The following is a 25382-nucleotide window of genomic DNA, read 5'->3' as shown; positions in this document are numbered from 1 at the left end:
AGATGAGAATATCGCATCTATGGGCTAGGAAGTTGATTTGTTCCATTTGCATGAGTTAGTATTCCATTATTACCGATCTTGACCCTTGTCATGCATTATTCCATCTTCCCAAACACCAGATAGAAACTAGGCAGCAACTATTTCTAACGTGAAAATTGGAGCAATTACTTGGTGACTCATCCAACCCCATCCTGGGCCACCACAGTCAGCATTGACTCTGGCATGCTCCAGAGTCAATCTTCTCCCTTTCATCCTGGTGGCAGATATACAGTCAAATTACAATACGGTTGTCCAGTCAATGCTTTTTCATTATCTTGCTGCTGCTGGAGCACTTTGCTCAGAGATAGGCATCCAATTCATGGTCTGGACCAGGGTGCGCTTAAGGTTCCTTGCTACCTTTCTTAGCACTTACTCACTTTGCACCTACTTGACTGCTCATGGCATCTCTCCTTTGTATTGCTTTTTTTGTGATTTGCTCCCTCATCTGTAGGTTAAAGGCTGACATATTTCTGCCTTGCTTTGCTGTTTAGTGCAGAAAGGTCAGTCAGCTTGATGTGATTTTGAGCATTGTTAAGTCAACTTGCGGATTTAGAATCATGCCGATCTACACCACCAGAAAAAGGCTCTTTGTTCTGTCATGTTTGCACTGGTCAAAAGCTACCACCCAACTATTCTAATCCCATTTTCCAACATATTATTGTATGGCACTATGTCTGTCAACCTCGTACGTGTGCGATGTGCCAGCACAACACACAAAACACTGCATATGGTTCAACTGAATGGCCATGTCTCAAATTCTGTAGAGATTAGTCCTCCATCAGGTCAAAGGTAATAACCAACAGCTAGATGGTATCAGTAAAGTGAGACAAGAGCAACATTCACACACCGTCTAGGGACTACAAATGATCAGTTGGCCACTTAGAGCAGTCAGTGTGAAGGTATCTATACCTCTATATTCTGTGGAGTGGGTTATGGTCAGTTCTGCAGGTCCAGTACAACCAGTCTAGGATTTCTTGGAACATCAGCCAAGGAGCAATGCACAGATTAATCAGGGGCTTATTCACTTATCACTTTGGGATATCTATCCAAGCCAGTCAGGGTGGCTTATGGGCACTCCTGGAGATCAGCTTAATCAAAATTGAAGGGTTATCAGGGGCTACTGTTGTAATAGGGAAGTTGCGATGCAAAGAGGTAAATAAAAGTCAAGAGAGGAAACACAACATGTAAGAGGAGGAGCTGATGGTGTATTGGAGGACATGGTTTACTATGGGATGTGGATCCTTGGTCACAACCATGCTAGCTTTGACAAGGGTGGGGGTGGGGGTTACAAGCTACAATGGGTATTGAGGAATAAGTAGCTCTCCATTAGACAGGGTTCCAAGATTAATGAGGCTGCAGGTAATGTTATAGCTTGGTTATTAAATAACAGTAGCTTTGTGAATGTGCACTTGCATTTCTAATGAAGTGTCAGCCATACCGTCTGTGTGCCCTGAGAAACGTTTCCTTTTTGTTCCCCTCCAACTATGTATATGGTGAAGAACAACACCCAACTGGTACATGACTAGATTTCAAAATGTCACTGGCGCTGGGAATCCCAGGAGATTTCAACAGTGGAGAGTGCTTCCTTCTGTGGTCAGAAGGAAGACACCATAAACAGGGTGTTGTAGCAGTATGTATATAAATAATGTGGCATGTTTTGGAGAATAGTGTAAGAAATCTCATCAGGGCTCAGAGAGAAACCTTCAATAAAACTGGCCAGAAATTACACTTAGTTAATTTCAAGTAAACTTTCAGCCTCATGTCTGAGTCAGATAATACCAAAAAAGACAAATTTCAACAACCTTTTGCAAGGGTTAGATTCATATTTGCTGTGGGTAACTACAGGACAAATGCATGTCATTGAAGTTTTTTTAGGAAGAAATCAAATTTTGACACTAGCAATTTACAAGTTATAAATGGTGATATTCTTATGATTTCATGTGTTCCATTCCTGTCCAAATAATTTCATTTATATTCCTATGATCCAATTTCATTTCTGATGCCAATGATCAACTAATCTACAATTTGCATTTATTTACCTTACAGAGGGAACCAGCAGAAGAGGCTCTGAAAAGTAATAACCTGAATTTAGATCAAGCTATGGGTAAGTCTTGAGAGAAGAGTGCTGAAGTGGAGCCATGTTCTTATAGAAACTTTGACCCATCAACATGATCATAGGTCATTTAAATCCTAGTTTACAAATAAAACTTTTTTTACGCTGGATTTAGGCCTTATTGCCAGACCTGTCAATCCAAACCCAAGAAAACAAATATATTTAATTAAGACGTTCAAACCCAATTATGAAGGCCATGAGTGTTACCGTTCCACTCAATTGCTCAGTTTCATTAATTCACTGACCACAGTGCTTAGACTTGATCTCTTAATAAAACATCCTGTTGAAATCTACAAAAACTGCTTTTAAAGTTATCTTGCATCCTTATAGCCTTGAATAAAAACTATGCCAACTTTGGGCTCTGCTTCCCTCTGCCTAGTCTGTGGTTTCTACTTAATATCAGGCAAGAGGAAAATGTGATTTAAATGGTTGTTCCTTGATCTTAATGACTTCTCTCAATTAGCATAAGGTTACCTATTTGGTCAATTAGAGGATAAAAATAGCCTGGGTAACTTATCGAGCCATTGAATTGTATACTTAAGTCATTCTCCATTCTGTACTTTGTTCTAAAGACAAGCCCACTTTTGCACTCTCCCTTTAGATCTTGTAGATGTATTTGACCTTCAAATGTAATGGCAAATGGCTTTTCTGTGTTCAGCTGGTGCTTTTGATAACCCACGTTTCCCTCAACCTTTTGCATTAGTAAAAGTAAATACTTTTGAAGTCACATTTGTTCACTGTATAGATGACCGATGAACTTGGCTTACAATTGCCTTTCCAAATACCCTGATTCCTTGCTTATGTGTATTTCTATGTCCTCTGATTTGGTCATGAATTATAGCTGACCCATTCAATCATGTTAACTTTTCCTGCTTGGGTTTTTGTTTGAAGTGATGAACCTTTCCTGGTGCTGCTTTTTACCAATCTTCCAAAAAAAAAGAAAATGTGACCCTATTAAATTCAGCGACCTACCTTGGCCCTGCAAAACTAATGTAAAATTCACTTCAGCAGACCAGTTGTGTTGAGTGATCAGAGAAATAATTAACATCGTGCTATTGGATTTTTATTTCCTGTATGTCACATTGTTTTCCTATCACTGTCCAATATGAATTTTAATCTTTGAGTTAAGTTTAACTACTGTATAAACTCTTGCAAAAGTTGAATTTTTTAGACTGCTTTTTAAGATTAAATTTATGGGATTGAGTATTACGTGAATACTACTTTTGAGGAGCTAAAATTCATGCTACAGTCCAAAAAACCCTGTTATGAGCAAAAGACCAATTGATCTCTAAACAACTAAAGAAAAAAAAAGAATTACAGTAATTACTGGATAAAGACAGTAGAAACAAAAATGAATTAGTAAGCTTTTAATTATGCATATAAAAAGCGAAGTAGAATATAATATGGCTTTAAATCACAATTACATATCTTCAATGAAACCTGAGAAAATAAAAAAGTTAATTAAAGTCCTGTAAAATCACACTGTTCAGCATCTTCAGCACTGAATAAAGCTTCATACTCTCAACAGTAGGACGAATGATATCATATGAATCCTCTTCATCTTCACTGTGTTCTTCATCATTTATGTCATCCTATCGATAATTGTCCTCTGTACCGCCTAATGCATTTGAAATTCCCACACAATTCTTGAATGATTTGAAAATAGTGTCAGCTTTTATTTTCTTCCATGAATCAACGATCCATTCACAGATCAGTGGCAATGATGGAGCTTTCATACTGCCTCCTTTTGTGTATGTTTTTTTTTCTCCATCATGCATCCAGTTATTCCACTTTATTCTCATCATGTCCTTAAATGCCATTCTGATACCAACATCTGTTGGTTGCAAAACACTTGTAAGTCCTCTGGGAAATACAGTTACGTCAATGTTTTGTGACCAGATGTTATCAACAGCATTTTTCACCGAGATGTGATCTAAACTGGTTCCACACAAGCAAACTCTTTTCCCTGCATAGTCCAAAAGGATATAAATTCCAAACTTCCATTATCCATTTCCTACATCCACCTTCATCCATTCAGCCTTGTGGTTGCATATGGACAACAACTCCTTTTGGAAATTTGTCTTTTGGCAAAGTTTTTCTCTTAAAAACAGCCATTGGTTTTAATATAGTACCATTAGCCATACAAGAAAAAACTAAAGTAAACTTACTTTTCTCATGGCCAGTGGTTCTCACCAGTGCAATTTTTTTTTCCTTTTTGGCTCATGGCTCGATTCTCCGGCATGTCGAGAGTAATAGGCTCTTTGTCCATGTTTCCAATGCATGATAATTTGCAGCCTTCCTTCTGCTGATTTCTGATTACAAACTGGTGAAACTGAAATATCTTATCCTCTAGTTCAGCAGGCAGCTTTTGTGCGATCTTAGTTCTCCGCTGAAGTACTGTGTCATTCCTTGTTCGTACTTGTGCACCATCCAGCACTTGCCTTAAAATCAGAAATTCTATCTTCCTTTGATTTGTTCCGTGCATGGATCTGGATGTCTTCATGACTTAACAAATTTTCCATTTTGACAAATTTCAAGTACCCACTCAACAGCTTTTTTTCTCCCATTGTGGCCACTTGCTAAGTTTACTTCTGTTGGCACGCTTCCATTTTAGCATTGTTTAAAGTCATTTCGCTATCCTTCTCCAGTATGTTTCAAGTTTCTCCGAAACACCCCGTTCTTTTGCTGCTACACAATTATTTTGCTTCTCTGCAACTTCAATGACTTTTCGGTTTAAATGCTGCTGTATGTTTTTTTTTGTTTACTCTGGTGGGCAATTTTCTATAAAATGTAGAAATTTCAAAATCTCAACGAGGTATGTGGCTGTATTTCACGAGGTTGGTTTTCACCTGACTCTTCTGTGCTGAATTGGTGTGAATTGTACATTAAATCACACATTGGTGTGGAAAAAATTCAATTCACCGCAACATTTATGTACAGGTTAATAACTTAACTGTCAAATGCTGATCTGCTATCTGTGAAGAACTAGAATTGATTTTTACATGAAAAACATATGGGGAAAATTCCAGATTTTTTGGCCCAAAATAGGATGTCGACTTTTACATGACATTGACTTTTATTTGAGTACATACGGTGTTTATGTGCTGAGTTGTAATTGAGTCATAAAAGGAGTGTGCCATTTGGTTCCTTGAACTTGTTCCACCATTCAGTAAGGTTATGGTTGGTCTTAGCCATAATTCCTTTTTCAAATCTATATCTCATGACTCTTGCCTCCATTGTCTTTCAAACATTTATCTATCCGAACTTTAAAGATATTCGGTGTCTCAGCCTCCGTGACTCTGAAGTAAGAAATTCCAAAGATGCATATCCCTTTGAAAAAGTAAACATTTTCTCGCAACCCAAACTGACATTCTGAAACTGTGCTCCTAGTTCTAAATTCTCCCTAGATGAAGGAGAATAAGCGTCTCCCAAACCAACTCAGAATTTGATATTTCATAAGAACACCTCTTATTCTTCTGAATTTGAGTGTTGACCTAGCCCATTCAACCTGTCCTCACACTTTTGATTTTTGCAATAAACCTAATGAACCTTCTCTGAATTGCTTCAATGCAAGTAAACCCCTCCTTAAATAAGTAGACCCAAACTATATGACATTATAGGTTCAATCTCTCAAACTTGATGTACGTTTGTAGAAAGCATTCTCTATTTTTATTTTCTATTTTCCTTGCAGTAAAAGCTAACATATAATTAATGTCCTGATTCGTTCCTGGATCTGCACGTTTATATTTTATGTTTGAGGACAGCCAGATTTTACTACCATAGCAGTTTATTGCTTGACTTCATTTAAATTGTGCATTGCTTTTCAATTCTTCCCATCAAAGAGAATTCTACCTGCCATTCCACTCAATCTGCCAAAAATTTGTCTTACTAACTTAACCTTTGAAACCATTTTATAAATTTGGTGCCCTCCGCACAACTTGTGTTCCTATGTAGGTTTGTATCATTAGCATATTTGACTGCAGTGACCTCGGCCACTTTATCCAAGTCATTAATACTGGTTCTGATAAGTTAAGACCCCAACACTAATCTGTGATACACCCTTTAGTGAGTTTATTACCCTGAAAATGACCCACATGACTGTTCTCTATTAATTAGACAATCCTGTCAACATGCTAATATATTGCAACAGCATGAGCTCTTATCCTGTGCAGTGACTTTTATGTAGCATCTTAACTAATGCCTTTTGGAAAACCAAATGTAGTACATCTGCAGGTTCCTGTTTTTCCACCTTGCTTGTTACATTCTGAAAAATCTAAAATAAGTTTAAGGATGACTTCCCTTTCCTAATTCAATATTGACTGTTTGATGTTCTTTGTTTTGTATATTTATGGTTATGACCACTTAAATGTATTCAAGCATTTTACCAGTGGCAGCTTTTTGACTAACTGTTTATAGTTTCTTGACTTCTGTCTCTCTCATTTATTGAATTGAGGCATGAAACTTGTGACTTTTAAATGTTCCTTGGCATTTCCACAATCTTAGATTTTTGAAAGATTGCAAACAATGCATCCATTATCTGTGGAGCCACTTCTATGACTTGAAGTCAGGCCATCCTGTTTCGGAGACTTGTAGCCTTTCATGCATTAGTCTCCAGTAGTCAGGATTTGAACTGCTGCTTGCTCTTGCCTACTGTTTTATACTGTTATTGAGATGCTTTTAGTGTATTTCACCAGAGTGAGATGCAATATCAGTGTAAAGTCTCTGCTATTTCTTTGCTTTCAATTACTAATTACCTTCATTTGTATCTCTGTTGCTTGTTCTATTTCAGTCCCGTTTTTACCTCTATACCTGAAAGTGGGTAGAGGTAATGTTTTTGCTCCTGTTGTTAGTCTGTTTGCCTGTGCTCAGTGTATCTCAAAAACTAGTGGACAGATGTCAACAATGGTACATAGCTTATGGTCCAAGGAAAACCTGATTAGTTTTTGACAGCGATGCAAATTCTGCATCCTGGGTTTTATTTTGAAAGGATCTGTTAACATTATCTCTGAATGTGCAGTTACTTTTTTAAAACAAGTGTTGTGGGTTATTCTATTTGCAAGTTATTGTTTTAGAATGTAGTGCATTGTCTCAGCTGCTGTGGTGCAAGTGTCACAACTCTCTTTTGAACTCTTACCTGACGTGAGATCCCATTTGTAATCTAGTATGTTGTGGGATGTGTCAGTTTCTGTCATTTTACTTGGGGTTGTGACAATAATCATCCTTTTTATTTTCTTGCCTTGGTCGTCATTCCTGTTCTAGCCCCTTTGACTTTACGTTTCTTGCTACAACAATCTATTTCTTCTGGTCTTTAGTCGTCTTCTGTTTCCTGGCAGCCCATCTCCATCATCTATTCCACATTCAAAGATATTCAGTCCTCGCTCCACGAGATTTTCAGTATTAACAGTGCGTACTATCTACAACATGCACTGCAAAAATTCATGAAGGTTTCTTAGGCAACACTTGCCAGCCCATGACCACTGCTATCTCTGAGGACAGGGAGGCATTCTACCAGTCTATGCTCGCTTTGTACAGAAATTTGACAGAGAGGTAACACCTGTTCCAACAAGTCCTGGCAAACCTATCCCAACAGTCAGTACATCAGAGGGAAGGCTGGTCATGGCATTAATCAATTCCAGCCTCCCCACTACTCTTGACCCACTCCAATTTGCCTATCAGGCCAACAGATCCACGTCAAATGTCATAGCACTTGCCCTTCACTCCTCGCTATAATGTCTTGACGCGAAGAGCCGCTACATAAGATACCTACTCATCGCCTACCATTCAGCCTTCAACACTGTTATCCCCTCAAGACTGATTACTAAACGTAGTGATCTCAGACTAGGCCCCACTCTCTGCAACTGGATCCTCAGTTTCCTGACCTACAGGCCACAATCAGTGAAGATTGGGGACAATATTTCATCCTCATTAACACTCAACCCCACCCCCACCCCCACCCCCGGCAAAACCAAGGAACTCATTATTGACTTTCGGGGGGATGTTACTCATGCCACCCCTTACACATTAACAGTACTGAGGTGGAACAAGTCAAGTTCCTGGGAGTGGTCATCCACAACAAGCTTTCTTGAACTCTTCATGTGGATGCACTGGTTACAAAGGCCCAACAAAGTCTCTTCTTCCTCAGGCATCTGAGGAAATTACGCATGACGGCGAATATCCTTGCCAATTTTTATAGGTGCACCATCAAGAGCATTCTGTCTGGATGTATCACTACCTGGTATGGCATCTGTACCTTTCAAGAACAGAGACAGTCACAAAGGCCAACCTCCCATCTATAGAATCCATCTCCCAGGCCCGCTGTCGAGGAAAGGCCGCCAGCATCCTCAAAGATCCATCCCAACCTGGCAATGTTTTTCTACAACCTCTACCATCGGGGAGAAGGTGCAGAAGCCTGAATACACACACCAGCTTGTTTCGGAACAGTTTCTACCCTACTGTTTTTAGAATACTGAATGGACTCAACTCTTAACATTCGTCTGTACCTGTGTTTTTGCTTTTTGCCACTATTTACCTATTACTTTTATCTATGTTACTGGACTCTGTGGTCTGCCTGTATTGCTCGTCAGTCAAAACTTTTCACTGTGCCTCTGTACACATGATAATAAATTCAATTCAAATACATGGAACCACGTCTTGTACAAATAAGTTTATCAGCAAATCAAGTCAAAATTAATTGCTTTATAAGTTTATAGTTTGCTAGTATCATTTTGTTAAAGGCATTTATAATAATTGCCATCTTCATGCCCTGCAGGTTGGGAGAGGTGGCAAAATCCCATTTGCAAAGATTTTCAGAAAATATGGTTTGTGTCTGCTTCAGCCGTGTTTTGAAGTGTGTACCATACTAGACCTTCTGGCTTTTATGCTTAAGAGTTTCACAGACTTTAACTATGAATTCCTTTTCAATATTTATCTTTAGAGTTATTCAGTATCTTCCTGAGAGGCTCCTACAGTTTTGTTATTAACTTTGATTTTCCTTCAGTGCTGGGCAACTTTTGAGACGTCCTCTATTTTAAAGCTCACCAGGTGACCTGGCATATGTTACTGTGATGAATTATGAACATAATCTCAGTTTCTTCCTTCAAAATGCTTCCTACAACCTGACCTTTATGTTAGTTTCTTTTTAGAGATCTAGACTGCACAAAACAAATCTCTTCGGCCCATTTTTGTATAGACTATTATTTTACCTACAGTCACCAAGCAATATTTTTAGTTAAAGTTAATGTTTGTCTTCTCTTTTTCTTTCCTTTTTGTTTTATGTTAAGATGGATTTTCCCCTTTTCCAGGTACACTGTTAGAAAAAAAAGTGGAGATGGACAAACGTGGAATGGGAATGTCAGATTACAATGGAATAGTTTCTAAACCACTTGGCTGCCGACCACCTTCTATCCCCAAAGAGTCTTCCATGGATCGGCCCACCTTTTTTGACAAGGTTTGTTATGAATGAATGACAGGAAATGAACCAAAAATATTTATGCCCTGATGGCAAGTTCCTTAGACTAAGAGAAAATGAGGACTACGGACGCTGGAGAGTCAGAGTTGATAAAGTGTGGTGCTGGAAAAAGCATAGCAGGTCAGGCAGCATCCGAGGAGCAAGAGAATCGATATTTCATGCACAACCCTTCTTTAGGACTGGGAAGGGGAAAGGGGTCCTGAGAGGTTAATGGGTTGGGGGGGGTGTGGAGTGGAGTGAAGCTAGGGGTAAGGTAGGGGTCTGCCGCTAGGTGGGCAAAGGGAGGAAGTGATGGTGATAAGTTGGTGGGTAGTGTGGAGCGGATAGGTAGGAAGGAAGCTGGACAGATAGGTCCGGTCAAGAGGATGGATCTGAGTGGGAGGGTTAGATCTCAGTTGGGGTGGGGTAGATGTGGAAACTGGTGAATTCAATGTTCATGCCATTTGGTTGTAGGTTGCCAAGATGGCAAATGAGGTGTCCCTTCTCCAGTTTGCAGGTGACCTTGTGTAGGCAATGGAGATGTATTTCTGCTTCCTTGAACCTCATTTATTGCATCCAGTGCTCACAATGTGGTCTCCTCTATGTCAGAGAGACTCAACACAAACTCGTGGAATGGTTCTAGGAGCATCAACTAACTCTGTCTTCCTGTGGCCATCCACTTCAACACCCCCTCCTACTCCCCCGAGAGCATATCCATTCTGAGCTTCCTCCACCGCCTGCACAAGGTCACCCACAAACTGGAGGAGGAATACCTCATCATCCACCATGGGAACCTACAACCATACTGCCTCAACATTGAATTCGCCAGTTTCAAAATCTCTTCCTCCCTCTCCCCACCATCCTAGATCCAATCCTCCAACTCAAATCTGCTCCCTTGACCTGACCTACCTGTCTCTGTTTTTTCTCACCTATCCACTCCGTGTTTCCCACCGACCTATCACCACCATCTCCTACTCTCACCCACCTATCACCATCTCATGTACCTATGCCCTAGCCCCACTTCGCCCCCCCCCCCCCCACCTCCCTGCTATTTATCTCTCAGTTCCCTTCCCCCTCACCAGTCCTGATGAAGGGTTATGCCTGAAACATTGACTCTCTTGCTCCTTGGATGCAGCTTGACCTGCTGTGCTTTCTCCAGCACCATGCTTTTTCATGTTCCTTAAACTACTAAGCAAAACTGCTAAATTTTTGCCAACTCTCTGGATTATAATAAAATATTCATGTACTGTTTTGTACTCAGACAGAAAACTAAACTGGAAAATCCTTGCAACGCATAGCAATTCAGGCAGCTCTGAGATCTAACAGGGTGGTCTGCAGGAACGAACAATTTCCCTTTCGAAAGTAAAGGTGTAAAGTTTTAAATGGAAACTCTACTTTTAAGCAAATTAATCGAGTAAAGTGGGGAGAATCCAAATACCCTATTTGGTTTATTACTTTTTATAAAACGTTGTGTACTGACAACATGATGGTGTGAAATGAGACTTTTTTTTAAAAAAGGAAAGAAGTACATGATCAATAGAATGTGTTTTAACCACTTAAAGCATATGTCATTTCTGTCAGTGAAGAGAGCCAGTATTTTTCTGCTCCAGTTTCAAAATCTGGATTTCTTTCTTCATTGGTTTATAGACTGACCAATATGCTTTTATTGCAGTTTCAAATTGTTGCTACAGAAGGTCAAATGTATTAATAACCTATTTGAGAATAGATGTATTTTGCCATGTTACAACCACTTGCTACAGTTAAAATATTTATTTGCAAGTGACTCCAGTAGATTTACATTTATAATTACAGTTTTTAATGTTTTTAGGCTACAGAGAATGCTTTAGGTTTGGCAAAGCTGTGGTTACAAAATTGACTAGTTTTTACTGAGGAGTGTGGTGTTTAGTGCCTGAAGCTCTGGAATACAGAAAAATGGGAATGATAAATGATTATAAGGTGATCAGATTACAGTGTGATTGATATTATTTAGATATTAGTCACACTATGAATCTGTTGCTCTTAATGTTTCAAGGAGAGAACTCAAGTGATTCACTTCAAGAATCTAAAGCATGCCGGGTTGTCATTAGAAATCTCTCTAATATGAAGTTTACTGCTTCATATATTTTGGGGAAGGTTTCTTTTTTATTCATTCGTAGAAAGTAGGGGTCACTGGATGGACCAGTGTTTATTTGCTATCTCTGATTGTCTTTGTGAAGAAGGTTGTTAGCTGTCTTCTTGAACCACTGTAGTTCTTGGGTTTAAGTGCACCCTCAGTGCTGTTAGGAAAGAGCTTCCAGAAATTTGACCACACAAGTTAAAGGATTAGTGAAATAGTTCCAAGTGAGGATGGTATATGACTTGGTAGGGAACGTGGTTATGGTGTCCCATTGCATCTGCTGCACTTTCCTTTCTCGGTGGTAAAGGTCTGGGTTTGAAAGGTACTGTCAGAGGAGCCTGGGTGAGTTGCTGCAGTGCATCTTGTGTACTGATGATGCACATTGCTGTCATTGTATGCCTGTGGTGAAGGGAGTGAATGCTGCTGGTGATGAATGGGATGCCAGTCAAGTGAGCTGCTGTGTCTTGGATAGTACCAAGCTTCTTAAATGTTGCTGGCACTACACCTATCTAGGCAAATGAAGAGTATTCCATCACACTCTGGATCATCTGTTATTTGTTTGGTAATGAACCACACAACTTTCACATATATACCTTTACTACTCATGATCTGTTTGTTACATTTCCTCACTAAATAATAATTAAATTTGCTTAATTGCACAAATGACCTTTGGTTCCTCTGAATTTTGACATTTAATATACCAATCTTGGGCTTTAATGCAATAGCATTTGGATATGTAGCATATGCGCTATTGCCCTTAATTGGTTCCTACATTAATTAGCATTTGCTCCCTTGTCCAATACTGTTTATTTTTCTACCTTTTACTTTAAAATGCCAGGGATCTTTTCTATGTTATAAGTTTTCTGCTGTTATTGTTAATTGCAAAAGGTGATCATTAACAAATTTGGTGTTTTGTAAATAGTTTGTTAGAGATTTATTAAATTTTGTAAACTATAACTGTTCATTAACCTGTGGTTTTCTTTGTACATAAACAACGACAGAAATATATGTTTAGTGAAGCATCTCAACCATTCATGTACAATACCTGTCAAGTTTGCTAATGAAGAACATTTATTACTGTGTGAATGTCTAATGACAAGAATGTTTTGACTTCTCTATAGGATAGTTTGAATGTTGTAGGAGGAATTTCATGAATGGTGTTTTGTCTGGGTTAAAAATCTTTGTATCTACATTTAACATTTACAAGTCTGCATCAAAAGGAATTTTTCAATATTGCAATGTTGGTTGCTATTTAAATGGGGTGTATTTTATGATCAAAAGTATTGAAATTATAGCCAGGTTATGAAACTTGTTAGTTTCAGCATAATGTAAATTTCAGGAAATAGAGATTGTGAATTTTCTGTCACTGTTGGTCTTTTGTATTTGCAGCTTGATCATTTAATATTGCAGCAATTGTTGCTTTTATTCTTTACATATTCATCTTTAGTATACAAAAGGTTTTTAGTCATGCACCTTAACTCTCTCTCTTGTTTTTTGTTTCCTTCTCTGTCTCCTTCTCTCTATCTTCCCAACCCACCACCATTTGATATTTTGGAACACACACTTCCATCATTCTTTTAATCCAATTTTTATTTGAAAACAATGGAATTCCTTTTATGTGCTTGTTGTGACATCCATTGCACTTCCCTTGTGCCGTGGTTGGCACTGCATAGCTCACCCTATCCTTCTCTAATCAGGATGGCGGCCTAGTGGAAGAGTCCCCTACTTCACCATTTTTGCCTTCACCAAGCCTGAAGCTTGCCCTTTCAAATAGTGCACACCCTAATCAGGCCCTTGGTGCCATTGCCTCGGGGCTGGGCATGCAAAACTTGAATTCTTCTAGACAGGTAAGGCTAGCCATTCATGACTTATTGCTTTAACTCACTTAATATTAAAACAGCAAGTTTCTTGAACTTGGAGATAGCAGAAATATTTTGTTCTGTGCAAATCTTAAGAAATCTACCTGCCATTTTGTGATGGTTACTTGTGATTTTATTTTGACTCTCAAACATAATTGTTTTAATTTTGCATTAACCTTGTAATTTGTTTATCTTTAAGATACATTTCATCCTCCATAATCTTCTCCAAATATGACACACCATGACCAACTAAAACTGAAATGAACATTTTTTCCAATTTCCTCTTGTCTAGTTTAATTATTTTGTTTGTAGATTGATAAAATCATGTTTACAATCTTTCACTGAGAAAATAGCTCCAAAGCAAACTGGATTAAGTCTATAAAATTGGCATGCATCTTGTTTGAATATGTAACAAATACATTTTGGGAATCCCTTTAGATTCATTCTATTTAAGGAATGAATATGTTCTTGCATGGTACTTCAGGTCATATTTGTAAATTTGTATTTATTGTTGCTGCCGAGTATGCACGTCGTTAGTCTCAAGGAGAATTTGTTGTTCAAATGTCCTTGAAGTTCTCATCAAAATGTTTCAGTTCATTTGTTCAGAAAATTTAAAAAGAATCTTCATTTTAAATGAAAATTTCATGCATTTTTTGAAGCATTAGCTGTTTTAAAATTAAATACTGATAAAGTTTGAGGGAATCAAATGTTTGCAAGCTTACTACTTGTTTTTCTGAATCATGTGTTTTTTGATCATGTAGAGAAGTTGCTCTTCTAATATAAAAGCCATCATAAGTAACAATCTTGCAAAATTCTGTACTAATTTTAAAAGATCTGTTATTTCAAAATGTTTTGAGACTTTTCGAGTTCAAGGCTTTCTAATATTTCCAAAGCTTGAATTTGTATTGGAGACCATGGAGTTATGTAAACCTTTTATAAATTTGAATTGTGTATATAACTGCATTTACTCTACATCATACATTAATTTTGCACAGTTTCAAGCACTACGTTTGGGGGCAGATTCCTTATGTATACTAAGGCTGCGATAGATCAATTCTTAGTCAGAGAATCATGACTTATGGCGGAAATGCAGAAAAGTGGTTATGAGAAATGTTGGGTCAGCTGTTATCCTATTGAATGGAAGAGCAGGCTTGAGGGCCTGAATGGCTAAACCTGTTACTATTTCTTAAGGTCTGGAAGTCTTGGTAGTATTTTTTTTCATTAGCAATTATTGAAATTAATCCACAAAGGTGAGTATCCTGTCATGAAGTCACCCTTTATATGCGCATGGAGAGTCCTTGACAGAAGAGATGGTGGGAGTGTAAACAATAGCAACACCTGGATGAATATATGATCATGAAGAAAATAGAGGGATATGGATCCTATAAGTGAAGACAGTTTTGGTATGTTAGGGGAAAATGTGTTCATGCAGGCTTGGAGGACTGAAGACCCTGTTCCAGTGCTGTATTGCTCTTTGTTCTTTAACACTAGTTCCACTCCCTCAGAGCCAGCTGACTGAACAGGATGTCTGACATTCCTTTTCTTTTTTAAAATAACCACAGAGGCTGAAATCCCGTCACCGTGTCACCCTTTACTTACACGTGGGGAGACCTTGACACTGATCTAGCTCCCTCAGAGCCAGTTGTTTGTTTTTTACCCCCATACTATTGCCTAAGTGCGGTAGTGCTTATTTTTTTCTCCAGCACCCATGTTGTGCGTGTGCAGCTATGAGACACAGTGGAAGACACAAGGTGCATGAATCTTTATTCAAATTTTTCATCACCAGAAAGAAAGGAAACACCCAAGTGGCCAGTGACAAGCAATGTCCTTCACATCAAAGGGCAATGCTGTGTGATCAAACAGTGAAGGGGAGGGCAGAGATTAAATCAAAATAGAGTTGGACGGGGGAATAATGCATTCCACTCCCTGCACGCTTACCTCTCCCTGAACAACTCCAGTGTGTCGGTGGACACCACGTGCTCGTTTTCCAGAGACGCCCGGGCTCTAACGTAACCGCGGAAGAGGGCCAGGCAGTCGGCCCTAACAACCCCCTCCACAGTCCGCTGCCTGGACCTGTTTTTGGCTAGTTTGGCCAGGCCCGGGAGCAGACCCACGAGGAGGTCTTCAGACCTGCCCTCCCTCCTCCATACTGGATGCCCAAAGATCAGGAGTGTAGGACTGAAGTGCAACCAAAAGCAAAGGAGGAGGTTTTTAAGAAAATCAACAAGGGAGTACGAACGCCCACACCCAATATATACCTGGTCCACGGACTCCACAACGCCACAGAACAAGCAGTTGGGCTGGGTGTCCATGAACCACCGCAATCTGTGGTTGCAGGGGACTGCTGCATGCAGCACCCTCCACCCCAGACCCCCGAGAGAAAGGGGGAGGACTCCCATGTAGAGAGCCCTCCACTCGGAATTCCTACCGCCCGGTGGCAGATGGGCATGCCAAGGCGTATCCGGTGGATGAGGGAGAAGAGATGGATGGTGTGCAGTGGCAGTCAATACAGGGCCCGCCTTTTTACGTCCTTAAAAGGGACAAAGTTAAAATTCCGGAGGAGGCTCAGATTGTGGGGCACAAGCTCCCGTGGGAAGTACGGGACCTTGGGGCCAATGTGAAATTCCGTCTGGGCAAGGGTAAGCGCACCTGAGCATCCTCCAACTGGTGCACTACATCGGGTCCGAGCACCGCCGTTTTAAGGCGTCGGATGGCAGTGGCCACGTACCGGACGTCTACCGCAGCCCTGCTGCTTTCCTTTTTTTTATTTTATTAAACAATTACAGAAGAGTTTACAGTAAAACAGTTAACATTTACAGCTGTATACAACAGCAATTTTACAAGGGAGAGGAGCAGCAAAGCCAGCTCCCACACCCTACGGTTTAACCAGTTTACAGGGAGATGAGGACAAACCTCAAATCCCAGTTCCATATATAAAAGACAGCAATAATGACATTTGTACATGAGACAATCCAGTTACATAAAAAAGAAGTACAGACAATACAGACCCAGCAAACCCCCGTCCCTCCCACCTTCCGGCCACTCTAAGGCAGCCCGCCCTACCCATCTTCCGGCTCTCGATCCACCCCATGCCCTTCCAGTTCTCGGTCCTGACACACCTTTCGACCACCTCTAGGACAGCCTGCCCCGGTACCCGCCTGGGGTGACAGCGGTCAGGACAGCCTACCCACCTTCCGGCTTCACTAACCACCCTCAGCACCTTTCCACCAACTCTAGGACAGCCAGGCCCGATTACATTCCTTTTCTTTTTTTTCTTAACCCCCACACTACCGCCTAACTGCGGTAGTGCTTATTATTTTTTATCCCCAGCACCCATGGTGTGTGTGCGCGCAGGTGTGAGACACAATGAGAGACAAGGTGTACAAATCTTTATTCAATTTCCACCACCAGGAAAAGTAGGAAAACACCCGAGTGGCCTGTGACAAGCAGTGCCCTTCACATCAAAGGGCAATGCTGTGTGAACAAACAGTGAAGGGGAGGGCAGGGACTAAATCAAAATAGAGTTGGAGGGGAAATGATGCACTCCACTCCCTGCGGTGCCCACCTCTCCCTGAACAACTCCAGGGTGTTGGTGGACACCGCGTGCTCCTTCTCCAAGGACACCCGGGCCCTAACGTAACCGCAGAAGAGGGGCAGGCAGTCGGCCCTAACGACCCCCTCCACGGCCCGCTGCCTGGACCTGTTTATGGCCAGTTTGGCCAGGCCCAGGAGCAGACCCACGAGGAGGTCTTCAGACCTGCCCTCCCTCCTCCGCACTGGGTGCCCGAAGATCAGGAGCGTGGGACTGAAGTGCAACCAAAAGCGGAGGAGAAGGTTTTTAAGAAAATCAAAAAGGGAGTGCAAACGCCCACACCCGACATACACATGGTCCACGGACTCCACAGCACCACAGAACAAGCAGTTGGGCTGGGAGTCCGTGAACCACCGCAATCTGCGGTTGCAGGGGACTGCTGCATGCAGCACCCTCCACCCTAGATCCCCAAGAGAAAGGGGGAGGACTCCTGCGTAGAGGGCCCTCCACTGGGGATCCCCACCGCCCGGTGGCAATACATTCCTTTTCTTATCTGTCAGCCAGGGCCTTCAGATTGGACCAGATTAACAGCCACAGTCAAGGAGCTCATTCTGTTACATCCACCTGGCTGGCCTTGTCACAGTCATTACGTCCCTTTCCCTCTGTGTCTGCGGACATAGGCATGTTTTTTTTGTAGCTCCTCCTGGGAAGTTTTAGCACCAGGTCAGGTTCCTCCATCTTTGCCTCTTATACAGACTGCATGTAAGGCACAGTAGCTCACTTCTTGCATCCAGAGTGTCTCAGAAGAAATTCATTCTGCTCTTCAGGTGGCAAAGGCATCAAGGTGGTGACATCTGCCTTATCCATCGAAGATTCTGAGAGATCTTCAACACATGAGAAAGGGGGAGAACCCACAGGTTCTGCAACAGTTGGAAAGGCTGTTGAGGATGGAGGCACGTTTTGCTCCAGCACCTTTTGAGAGTTTGCAGTTTCAAATGCTCCACATGCTTGATCAAGGCTGTCATAACTCCCTGAACTGTATATGTCACTGGGCCTGACCTCCTGTCACACCCCACCCCATGGTACGTCCATGGTAAATCACTACAACTGAGCTTGAATTTTTATGGGGTATTGGTTCAGGCAGAAAGGTAGAGTTGAGGAAGATGACAGCCATGACATTTTTGAATGGTGGAATATTCCCTCCCTCAAGTCCAATGGCCAGCACCAGCTCCTTTTTACTTCTGTTCTTGAATTTGCAATAGTTCACATTCTTTCAGATCATATAGAGTTGAATGTTTGCATAATTCTGGCTAACTTCTGATTCAAAACTATTTCTGGTAAAAATTATCCTACTCAAACTGTGCATTATCTCAAAATGTTGACATGTTTGACATTCTCAACCTGCTTAGCTATAGTAATCCAAGATAATTTATCTTCTGGATGTTTGTTTTATGTAGTGTTCTGGTATCAGTTTGCAGAAAAACACAGCCGTTATTCTTGCATGTATTGTGAGACCCTTTTGAAGGAATGAACTGATGCTCTTTTGCAGTGCATCACCTATACTATAGCCACACCCAATGCTTGTAAAGTCATTTAAGCTTTGTTTTGGAACACACTTGCTTTCCATATACTTTAAAATTTCTGTTGAGAAGATCTCAATATCTTTTCAGATTTTTTCCACTCTTTTTTAAAAAAAAGTTAAGTGAGATAAGGAATATTTGTTTCTACATTTGTGTTTTTAATCAAAAATGGAATTTGACATTTAATTCCTACCTTAATTCAGTACACTGAGTGTTGGACATGTTTCCCTCAAGATTATCTATCTGTCTTTACAGTATATATATTTTAAAAGATTAAGAAATAAAAAGGTTGTTCGATTTTTATACTACTTTGATGGATAGTTGCTGCTTGTGGTATTGAATTAAATGTGTTAATTTAAATGATTCATGTTGGTTGCAATTCATGAAATGGACTATACTTTTAAAGCTGTAAAACAAATTGCATTTCTTTTTTTGCAGCCTCCTTTGTTTTTTATCTTGGTAATGTTCCACCAAAAGGCTATTAGAAACGTTCAAATATGTTCAAATCAGACCCAAATGTCCAGTTATTTCCAGTTTGTGATTGTCTGATCAACTATCATTTTTCTTTTCTCTGTTTGCAGAGTGGCAATCTAGGTATGTTTGGCAATAGTGGAGCAGCACAAGCCAGGACCATGCAGCAGCAACAGCAGCCGCCAGTGCAACCTCTTAACTCATCCCAGCCTAGTCTTCGTGCTCAAGTGCCTCAGTTTCTATCCCCTCAGGTACATAAAGTTGCTCATCGTGAACAGCTAGCAAATGTGCACATTTCACATCTACTAAACTTCCAGAATTCTTTAGGACCTTTATGTCACGCTACTTTTTTCAGGCCATGGGAAAAGAGTGGTGTATAGTGCATTGTGTAGCTCAATACCAGTGTATGACTCATTCTAATTGCTTATTTTTTTATTTCTCATAGTGAATGCATGAATCTAGCTACGAAGCATATCAATTAGTTCACAATTGAAGTCACAGCAATAAAATTTGAGCATCATATCTTTCTGCCAAGATGATTAAATTGGGATATTTGGACTGTGCTAAGGATTTGAAATATCATTTTGTGTAGCATTGTCTCATGATATTTGTAACAAGATTGTAAAAAGCTATACAAACGGTTTTCAAGGCTACAGGTTAAGTAATTAATGACTTTTAGGAAAGGCTTTTTTAAAAAGTGCAAAATTTTGGATTGGATATTTCTAAATGCTTAAGTATTTTTCTATATTCATTAAAGGTTCAAGCACAGCTCTTGCAGTTTGCAGCAAAAAACATGGGTCTCAACCCTGCACTATTAGCCTCGCCAATTAATCCTCAACATATGACTATGTTAAACCAACTCTATCAGCTGCAGCTGGTAAGTAATGTTGCTGTCATCATTTATATGGATTGGAATAAAATTAATGACAGTGATAATTAAAAGGTAATCAAAACTTCATTGAAACAACAAACATATATATTTTTATATTTAGTTTCTGCAGGATCAATTTAACTTTTAGAAAATGTTGTGTATATTGTCCATGATGCTGTACCAATTGATTCTGTGGACCAGTTTGAATCCTGTTCCATAGCTTCCATACCCATCATACTGTCTTTTAGTCTAAAAAGAGAAAAAGCTCTGAAATCTGTATATTCCTATGACACGTGTCAATATAATTCCCATTGGCAGAAATAGCATACATTTTAATTGTTAGCTTAAGTTCTTTGATTTTTTTTGTTTTTCCTTTTTTATGAGATGAAGTAGTTCTCTAGCTAGCTGCAATGTTATACTTTGCCAATTTTGAAAGAGTTGAATAGAAGTAGTGTGAACAAGGGAATCAAATTGTGTCTGGTAATGTCTTGGAAGAAGTTAATGCTTGTGTTGCATTAGCTCTGCGCACTCTGCTGATGTCTCTCATAGTCTGTGGTTAAGGACAAGATATTCCAGTCCAACTTTCAGAGCCAGTAACTAGATCTGTAATACCCTGGTAAGTATAGACTTGCCATTCTTCCAAGTTCAAAGTGAAGTCTGAGAAAAGTGAGACATCAAAACTGCTTGCACTGACGAAGGTGGTGAGATGGGTTGATGGTAAATATAATATAATATAATGGTGTTTTAAGTACTGCTGGGGCGAAAAGCTTTTCAGAAGTGCAAGATATAAGGTATTTGTTTTGAAGAGTTAATGCTTATATTACACTGGCTCCAGTCATTCCATTGATGTCATAAATAGTTTATGGATGGAGACAAGAAGTTCTACTTTAGCTTTCGCAATGAGGTAGATATATCTGAATCAGCTCTCTAAGGTCTTGGTAATTTGGTGCAACTGTAGTTGCACTTTTGCTTTCATGCAATAAACTTTCAATGTTTCTTTATCTACTGTGTGGTGATGTATCCTCTTCTCATTTATCACTAGCCAAGCCCAAGACAAAGGAGGATTGGTGATTGAAAACTATCACAATTAACCCTTTCCCCAGTACCATATACTAGTAGAGGTGTCATCACAATGTGCCAGGAGCGATCATTTGGGAAAATACCACACTAATATTCACCTAGTACTTGCTGAATTGTCATTATTTATTAGACATTAATGTGGCAGCATTAAATGTGCATTTTAGAAACAAATCATGCTATTTTTAAACAAGTTAATGCAGAAATTGTATAGTTCCTTGTGGAAAATTGGTGTGAAGAAAGGGGCTTAATTTAATTAAATCAGATTCCAAATAAATCTGAGTTTGACTTTAGTGAATCCGACATGCAGTGAGAATTCAGAAAAGAATACTAAAGCTGCAATTTCTATAGAAAATGATTGTCTAAATCAAACTGATAGGGTCATTTGTAGTTTTACCAGATGAACTTAGCATAATTTACTGACCTCTTTCGTTTGAGGCATTATTCATATTCATTTTTCATTTTGTGTTTGCAGGCCTACCAGCGTTTACTCTTCCAGCAGCAGATGTTACAGGCCCAACGTAATGTTTCTGGAACCATTCGACAACAAGAGCAGCAAGTAGGTATAGCAAGCTTGCAACCCAACTTCAAGATATTCTGCAGTCAGATGACAATAGGCCACAGAAGAGATTCTTCTAACATAAGCCTCTGCAAACAAATGTGCAATTAGTGATTAAGAAGAAAATATGTGTTCTCTACACATGATTGATTTATCTAATTAATGATTTTTTTAATCATTAAATTACTTTTGTTAATGTCCTATTTGTCCCTTATTTATGTGTGAGATTATAGTAATCAGCCTGGTCTTTTTCACTGTTTTGGTATTTAAATAGAGATAGTTTTCTGTAGCCGATGATGCAGTACTGTTGACAAGGAATAGTAAAACTTTGGTGTGTGTATTATCATCTTGGTTCAAAACTGTCCAATGCATCTTTTACATATATTGTTGAAGTTACATAGAAAAGACAGTGTTAAAACTAGTTTGCACCCAAATTTTATTCCTTCCTTTTCTGCACCCTCAAGAAAACATGTAGAAATTACTTTTATCAAGAAAATAGCATGCTTAACCTGTAGGAAATATTATTTCAAAGTATAAAATTACACATCAAATGAGTTGAATTACAAATGGAAGGTTTTAGACTTTTATACATAATTGGTGTAAAAATAATCTTGCAAATCCCTGGAAGGCAATTGAATCAATTCTTGGCTAATTTGTGAACCATTTGCAATATAGCATTGCTTTTCAACTAAACAAAGTCTGTTTCATGTCCCAAGGGTTGCTGTTTTTTTTTAAATGTGGATATACTGATGCTGACTTTGCTGGAATAATTATGGAGGGCTCATTTTACACTCTTGTTGAATGTTTATAAATACAACACATAAGATATTGAGCCAGTTATCTAGTGTTGACAGCAACTCCAAATAAGAATGCGAACAGAGATGAAATCTGCACTTAGTGAAGAACACTGAAATGTGTTACCTGAATCATCTTTTCAGTAACTTGTGTCCTATAACTAATGGAAGTTTTCCTGGCAGCGTAGCTTTTATGCTTTTGTTTTGGTAAGATCTACTCCAGGAATATTTTAAATTCTCCATACAATTGTTTAGTTCATTTCTATGTCAGATGTTACAAAAATATTATAATGGCATTCAAGTACTTTAGCCCACTTGTACATATTTCAAATAATATAGCATTTGTTATTTGTTTATCTGTTGATTTCTTTTCCATGTAAGTTTTTATCTGAAACATTTTGATCAGTTTTCCTGTCTGATCACAAATTGTTCATCCAATATTAAAAGACTATATAAGGTCAACAGATCAGTGCCATGAATTTTACAGTTCCCCATTTGTAAGTTTCAAGACTAGCCAGGTTTGCATCAGTGAGGGCAAACAGGAGGCTAACAAAATAAAACAGGTGGCCATCCCGCCACTCTGCCCATCCACTCCAATGCAGGAGACATATAGAAGGTGGGTGACAATGTGTCAATCAGCTCATCTGCCCTTGGCCCTATTGGCACTCTTAAAGCTAATTAATGACCACTTAAGTGCCTCATTCCGACTCCTTCACAATTGTAAGTGTACCTGGGGAAGCAAGGTAAACAAACTAGCAATATTTCTTTTGCACGCTGCTATCAAGCAGAAATTGGAAGGGTTCTTAATGAGACTCATGAGCCTATGGGGAGTTAACACCCTTACGATTGTAATCCTCTTTATCCCTCCAATGCACTCTCCGCCAGACAGGCCTGTGGTGCTGGAAAAGTAAAGCATGTCAGGCAGCATCCAAGGAGCAAGAAAATCAACATTTCGGGCAAAGCCCTGCATCACAATCCCTGACTTATATCTGATATTTGTTATTATTTCATTTTCAACATATTTTGCTTTGGGATAGGACTTCTGGTCAGCATGGTGCCAATAGAGCTTTTGTTTTTGGCTGTGGGCATTGGTTGGTTTGTTTTCACTCTAATGTTACTGAAACTAAAATGTATGTTTCTTTGGTGTCCAAAGGGCAAATTGTCTAGGCTGAGCTTTCTCTTATCAACTATTTTAAAGCAATGATGAATAGTGACAACGAAGTACCAAAATCTCATAACTTAACATAATGGTTTTGTCTGTGAGAAATTGGGAGGGAGTGACGTATCCTCAAATGACTGGAGGGTGGCTAATGTTGTACTTTTGTTTAAGAAAGGTTGTAAGGAGAAACCAGGGAAGCCAGGTTGTGGGTAAGTTGTTGGAGGTGATTACAAAAGATAGGATTTATGGACATTTAGAGAGGCAGCATAGTTTTGTGTGAGGAAAACAGTGTGTCTCAAACTTGATTGAGTTTTTTGAGGAAGTTGCCAAAAAGGTGGTTGATAGCCGAACGATATCCATTGTTTATTTGGATCTTAGTAAAGCCTTTCACAAGATTCCACATGGTAGACTAATTAGTAAAGTTAGGTCACATGGGATTCAGGGTGAGCTTGCCAATTGGATAAATAATCAGCTTAATGGCAAGAGACCGAGTAATGGTGGAGGGTTGCTTTTTGGACAGAGGCATGCGACCAGCAGTGTTCCACAGGAATTAGTGCTGGGTCCTCTTTTGTTTGTCATTTTATAGATGGTTTGGATGAGAATATGAAAGGCATGGTGAGTAAGTTTGCAGACGACACCAAAATTGGTAGCATCGTAGTCAGTGAAGAAGGCTCTCAAAGATTACAGAGGGATCTTGATCAAATGATCAATGGACTGAGAAATAGCAGATCGAGTTCAAACTGGATAAATGTGAGATCTTGCATATTGATACAACAAACAAGGGTAGGGCTTATACAGTTAATGGTAAGGCCTTGGGTAGTGTTGTAGAACAGAGGGATGTATGGGTGCAGGTATATAATTCTTTTCAAGTTTGTGCCACATATACAGGGGAACCTCGATTATCTGAACGAGATGGGCGGGCACTGTTTCGTTCAGATAATTGATTATTCAGTTAATCGATTATTCAGTTAATCGATTAAATGCCTTTTCTCAGGGGCTCGGAGCTTTAAAAGTCTGCTCCCGGTTCAGGAGACCGCAGCTGCACATGGCGCGCGAGCCCCCGCCCACTCCATTCAACGCTGCCATTCCCCATCCAACTCCTCCCCTGCCACTCATCTCCGTCCAACTCCGCTCCCTGCCGCTTGTCCACGTCCAACTCTGCCCCCCCCCCATCCCCATCCAGCACCGCCCACCCACCACCCATCCCCATCCAGCACTGCCAACTATCCCCGTCCAACGCCACCCCACCCCAGCCCCCCTCACCGCGGCCCATCCCCATCCAACACCACGTCCCCGCCGCCCATCCCCATCCAACACTGCCCACCCGTCGCCCTTCCTCGTCTAACACCGCGCCCTCGCCGCCCATCCCCATCCAATACTGCGCCCATCCTCATCCAACACCACGTCCCCGCCGCCCATCCCCATCCAACACTGCCCACCCGTCGCCCTTCCTCGTCTAACACCGCGCCCTCGCCGCCCATCCCCATCCAATACTGCGCCCATCCTCATCCAACACCACGTCCCCGCTGCCCATCCTAGTCTAGCACCCCCCCCCCGCCAACCATCCTCATCCAGCACCACCCATCCCCACCGCCCATCCTTGTCCGTCACCGACCCCCCCCCCCGCCAACCATCCTCGTTGAGCACCGCCCCTCCCACCACCCATCCTCGTCCGGCACCGCCCATCCCATTCCAGCACAGCCCCCCGCAGCCCATCCCCGTCCAACATCGCCACCCCCCTCCCCAGCTGCCCAACTCCATCCAA

At 40.4% G+C, this 25382-nt stretch overlaps 1 protein-coding gene across 9 annotated transcripts in view; it reads left to right on the top strand.

Moving 5' to 3' along the window:
- tnrc6c1 (trinucleotide repeat containing adaptor 6C1) overlaps positions 1–25382 on the top strand; it is a 201936-nt gene that overhangs the window by 143354 nt on the left and 33200 nt on the right. For 5 of the 9 annotated variants that reach the window (XM_060844183.1, XM_060844181.1, XM_060844179.1 and 2 more), the window contains 6 exons: positions 2086–2143; positions 9454–9599; positions 13389–13562; positions 19268–19408; positions 19915–20034; positions 21581–21664. In XM_060844183.1, coding sequence (XP_060700166.1) covers positions 2086–2143; positions 9454–9599; positions 13389–13562; positions 19268–19408; positions 19915–20034; positions 21581–21664 — 723 coding nt within the window. The remainder of the gene's footprint in view (positions 1–2085; positions 2144–9453; positions 9600–13388; positions 13563–19267; positions 19409–19914; positions 20035–21580; positions 21665–25382) is intronic. The other 4 variants (XM_060844187.1, XM_060844180.1, XM_060844188.1 and 1 more) reach the window with 2 other exon arrangements.

The sequence above is a fragment of the Hemiscyllium ocellatum genome, chromosome 25 (assembly GCF_020745735.1).
Source record: "Hemiscyllium ocellatum isolate sHemOce1 chromosome 25, sHemOce1.pat.X.cur, whole genome shotgun sequence".
Lineage (NCBI taxonomy): Eukaryota > Metazoa > Chordata > Chondrichthyes > Orectolobiformes > Hemiscylliidae > Hemiscyllium > Hemiscyllium ocellatum.
Note: the sequence above shows the minus strand (reverse complement) of the source record. Positions and strands in the feature narration are given on the sequence as shown.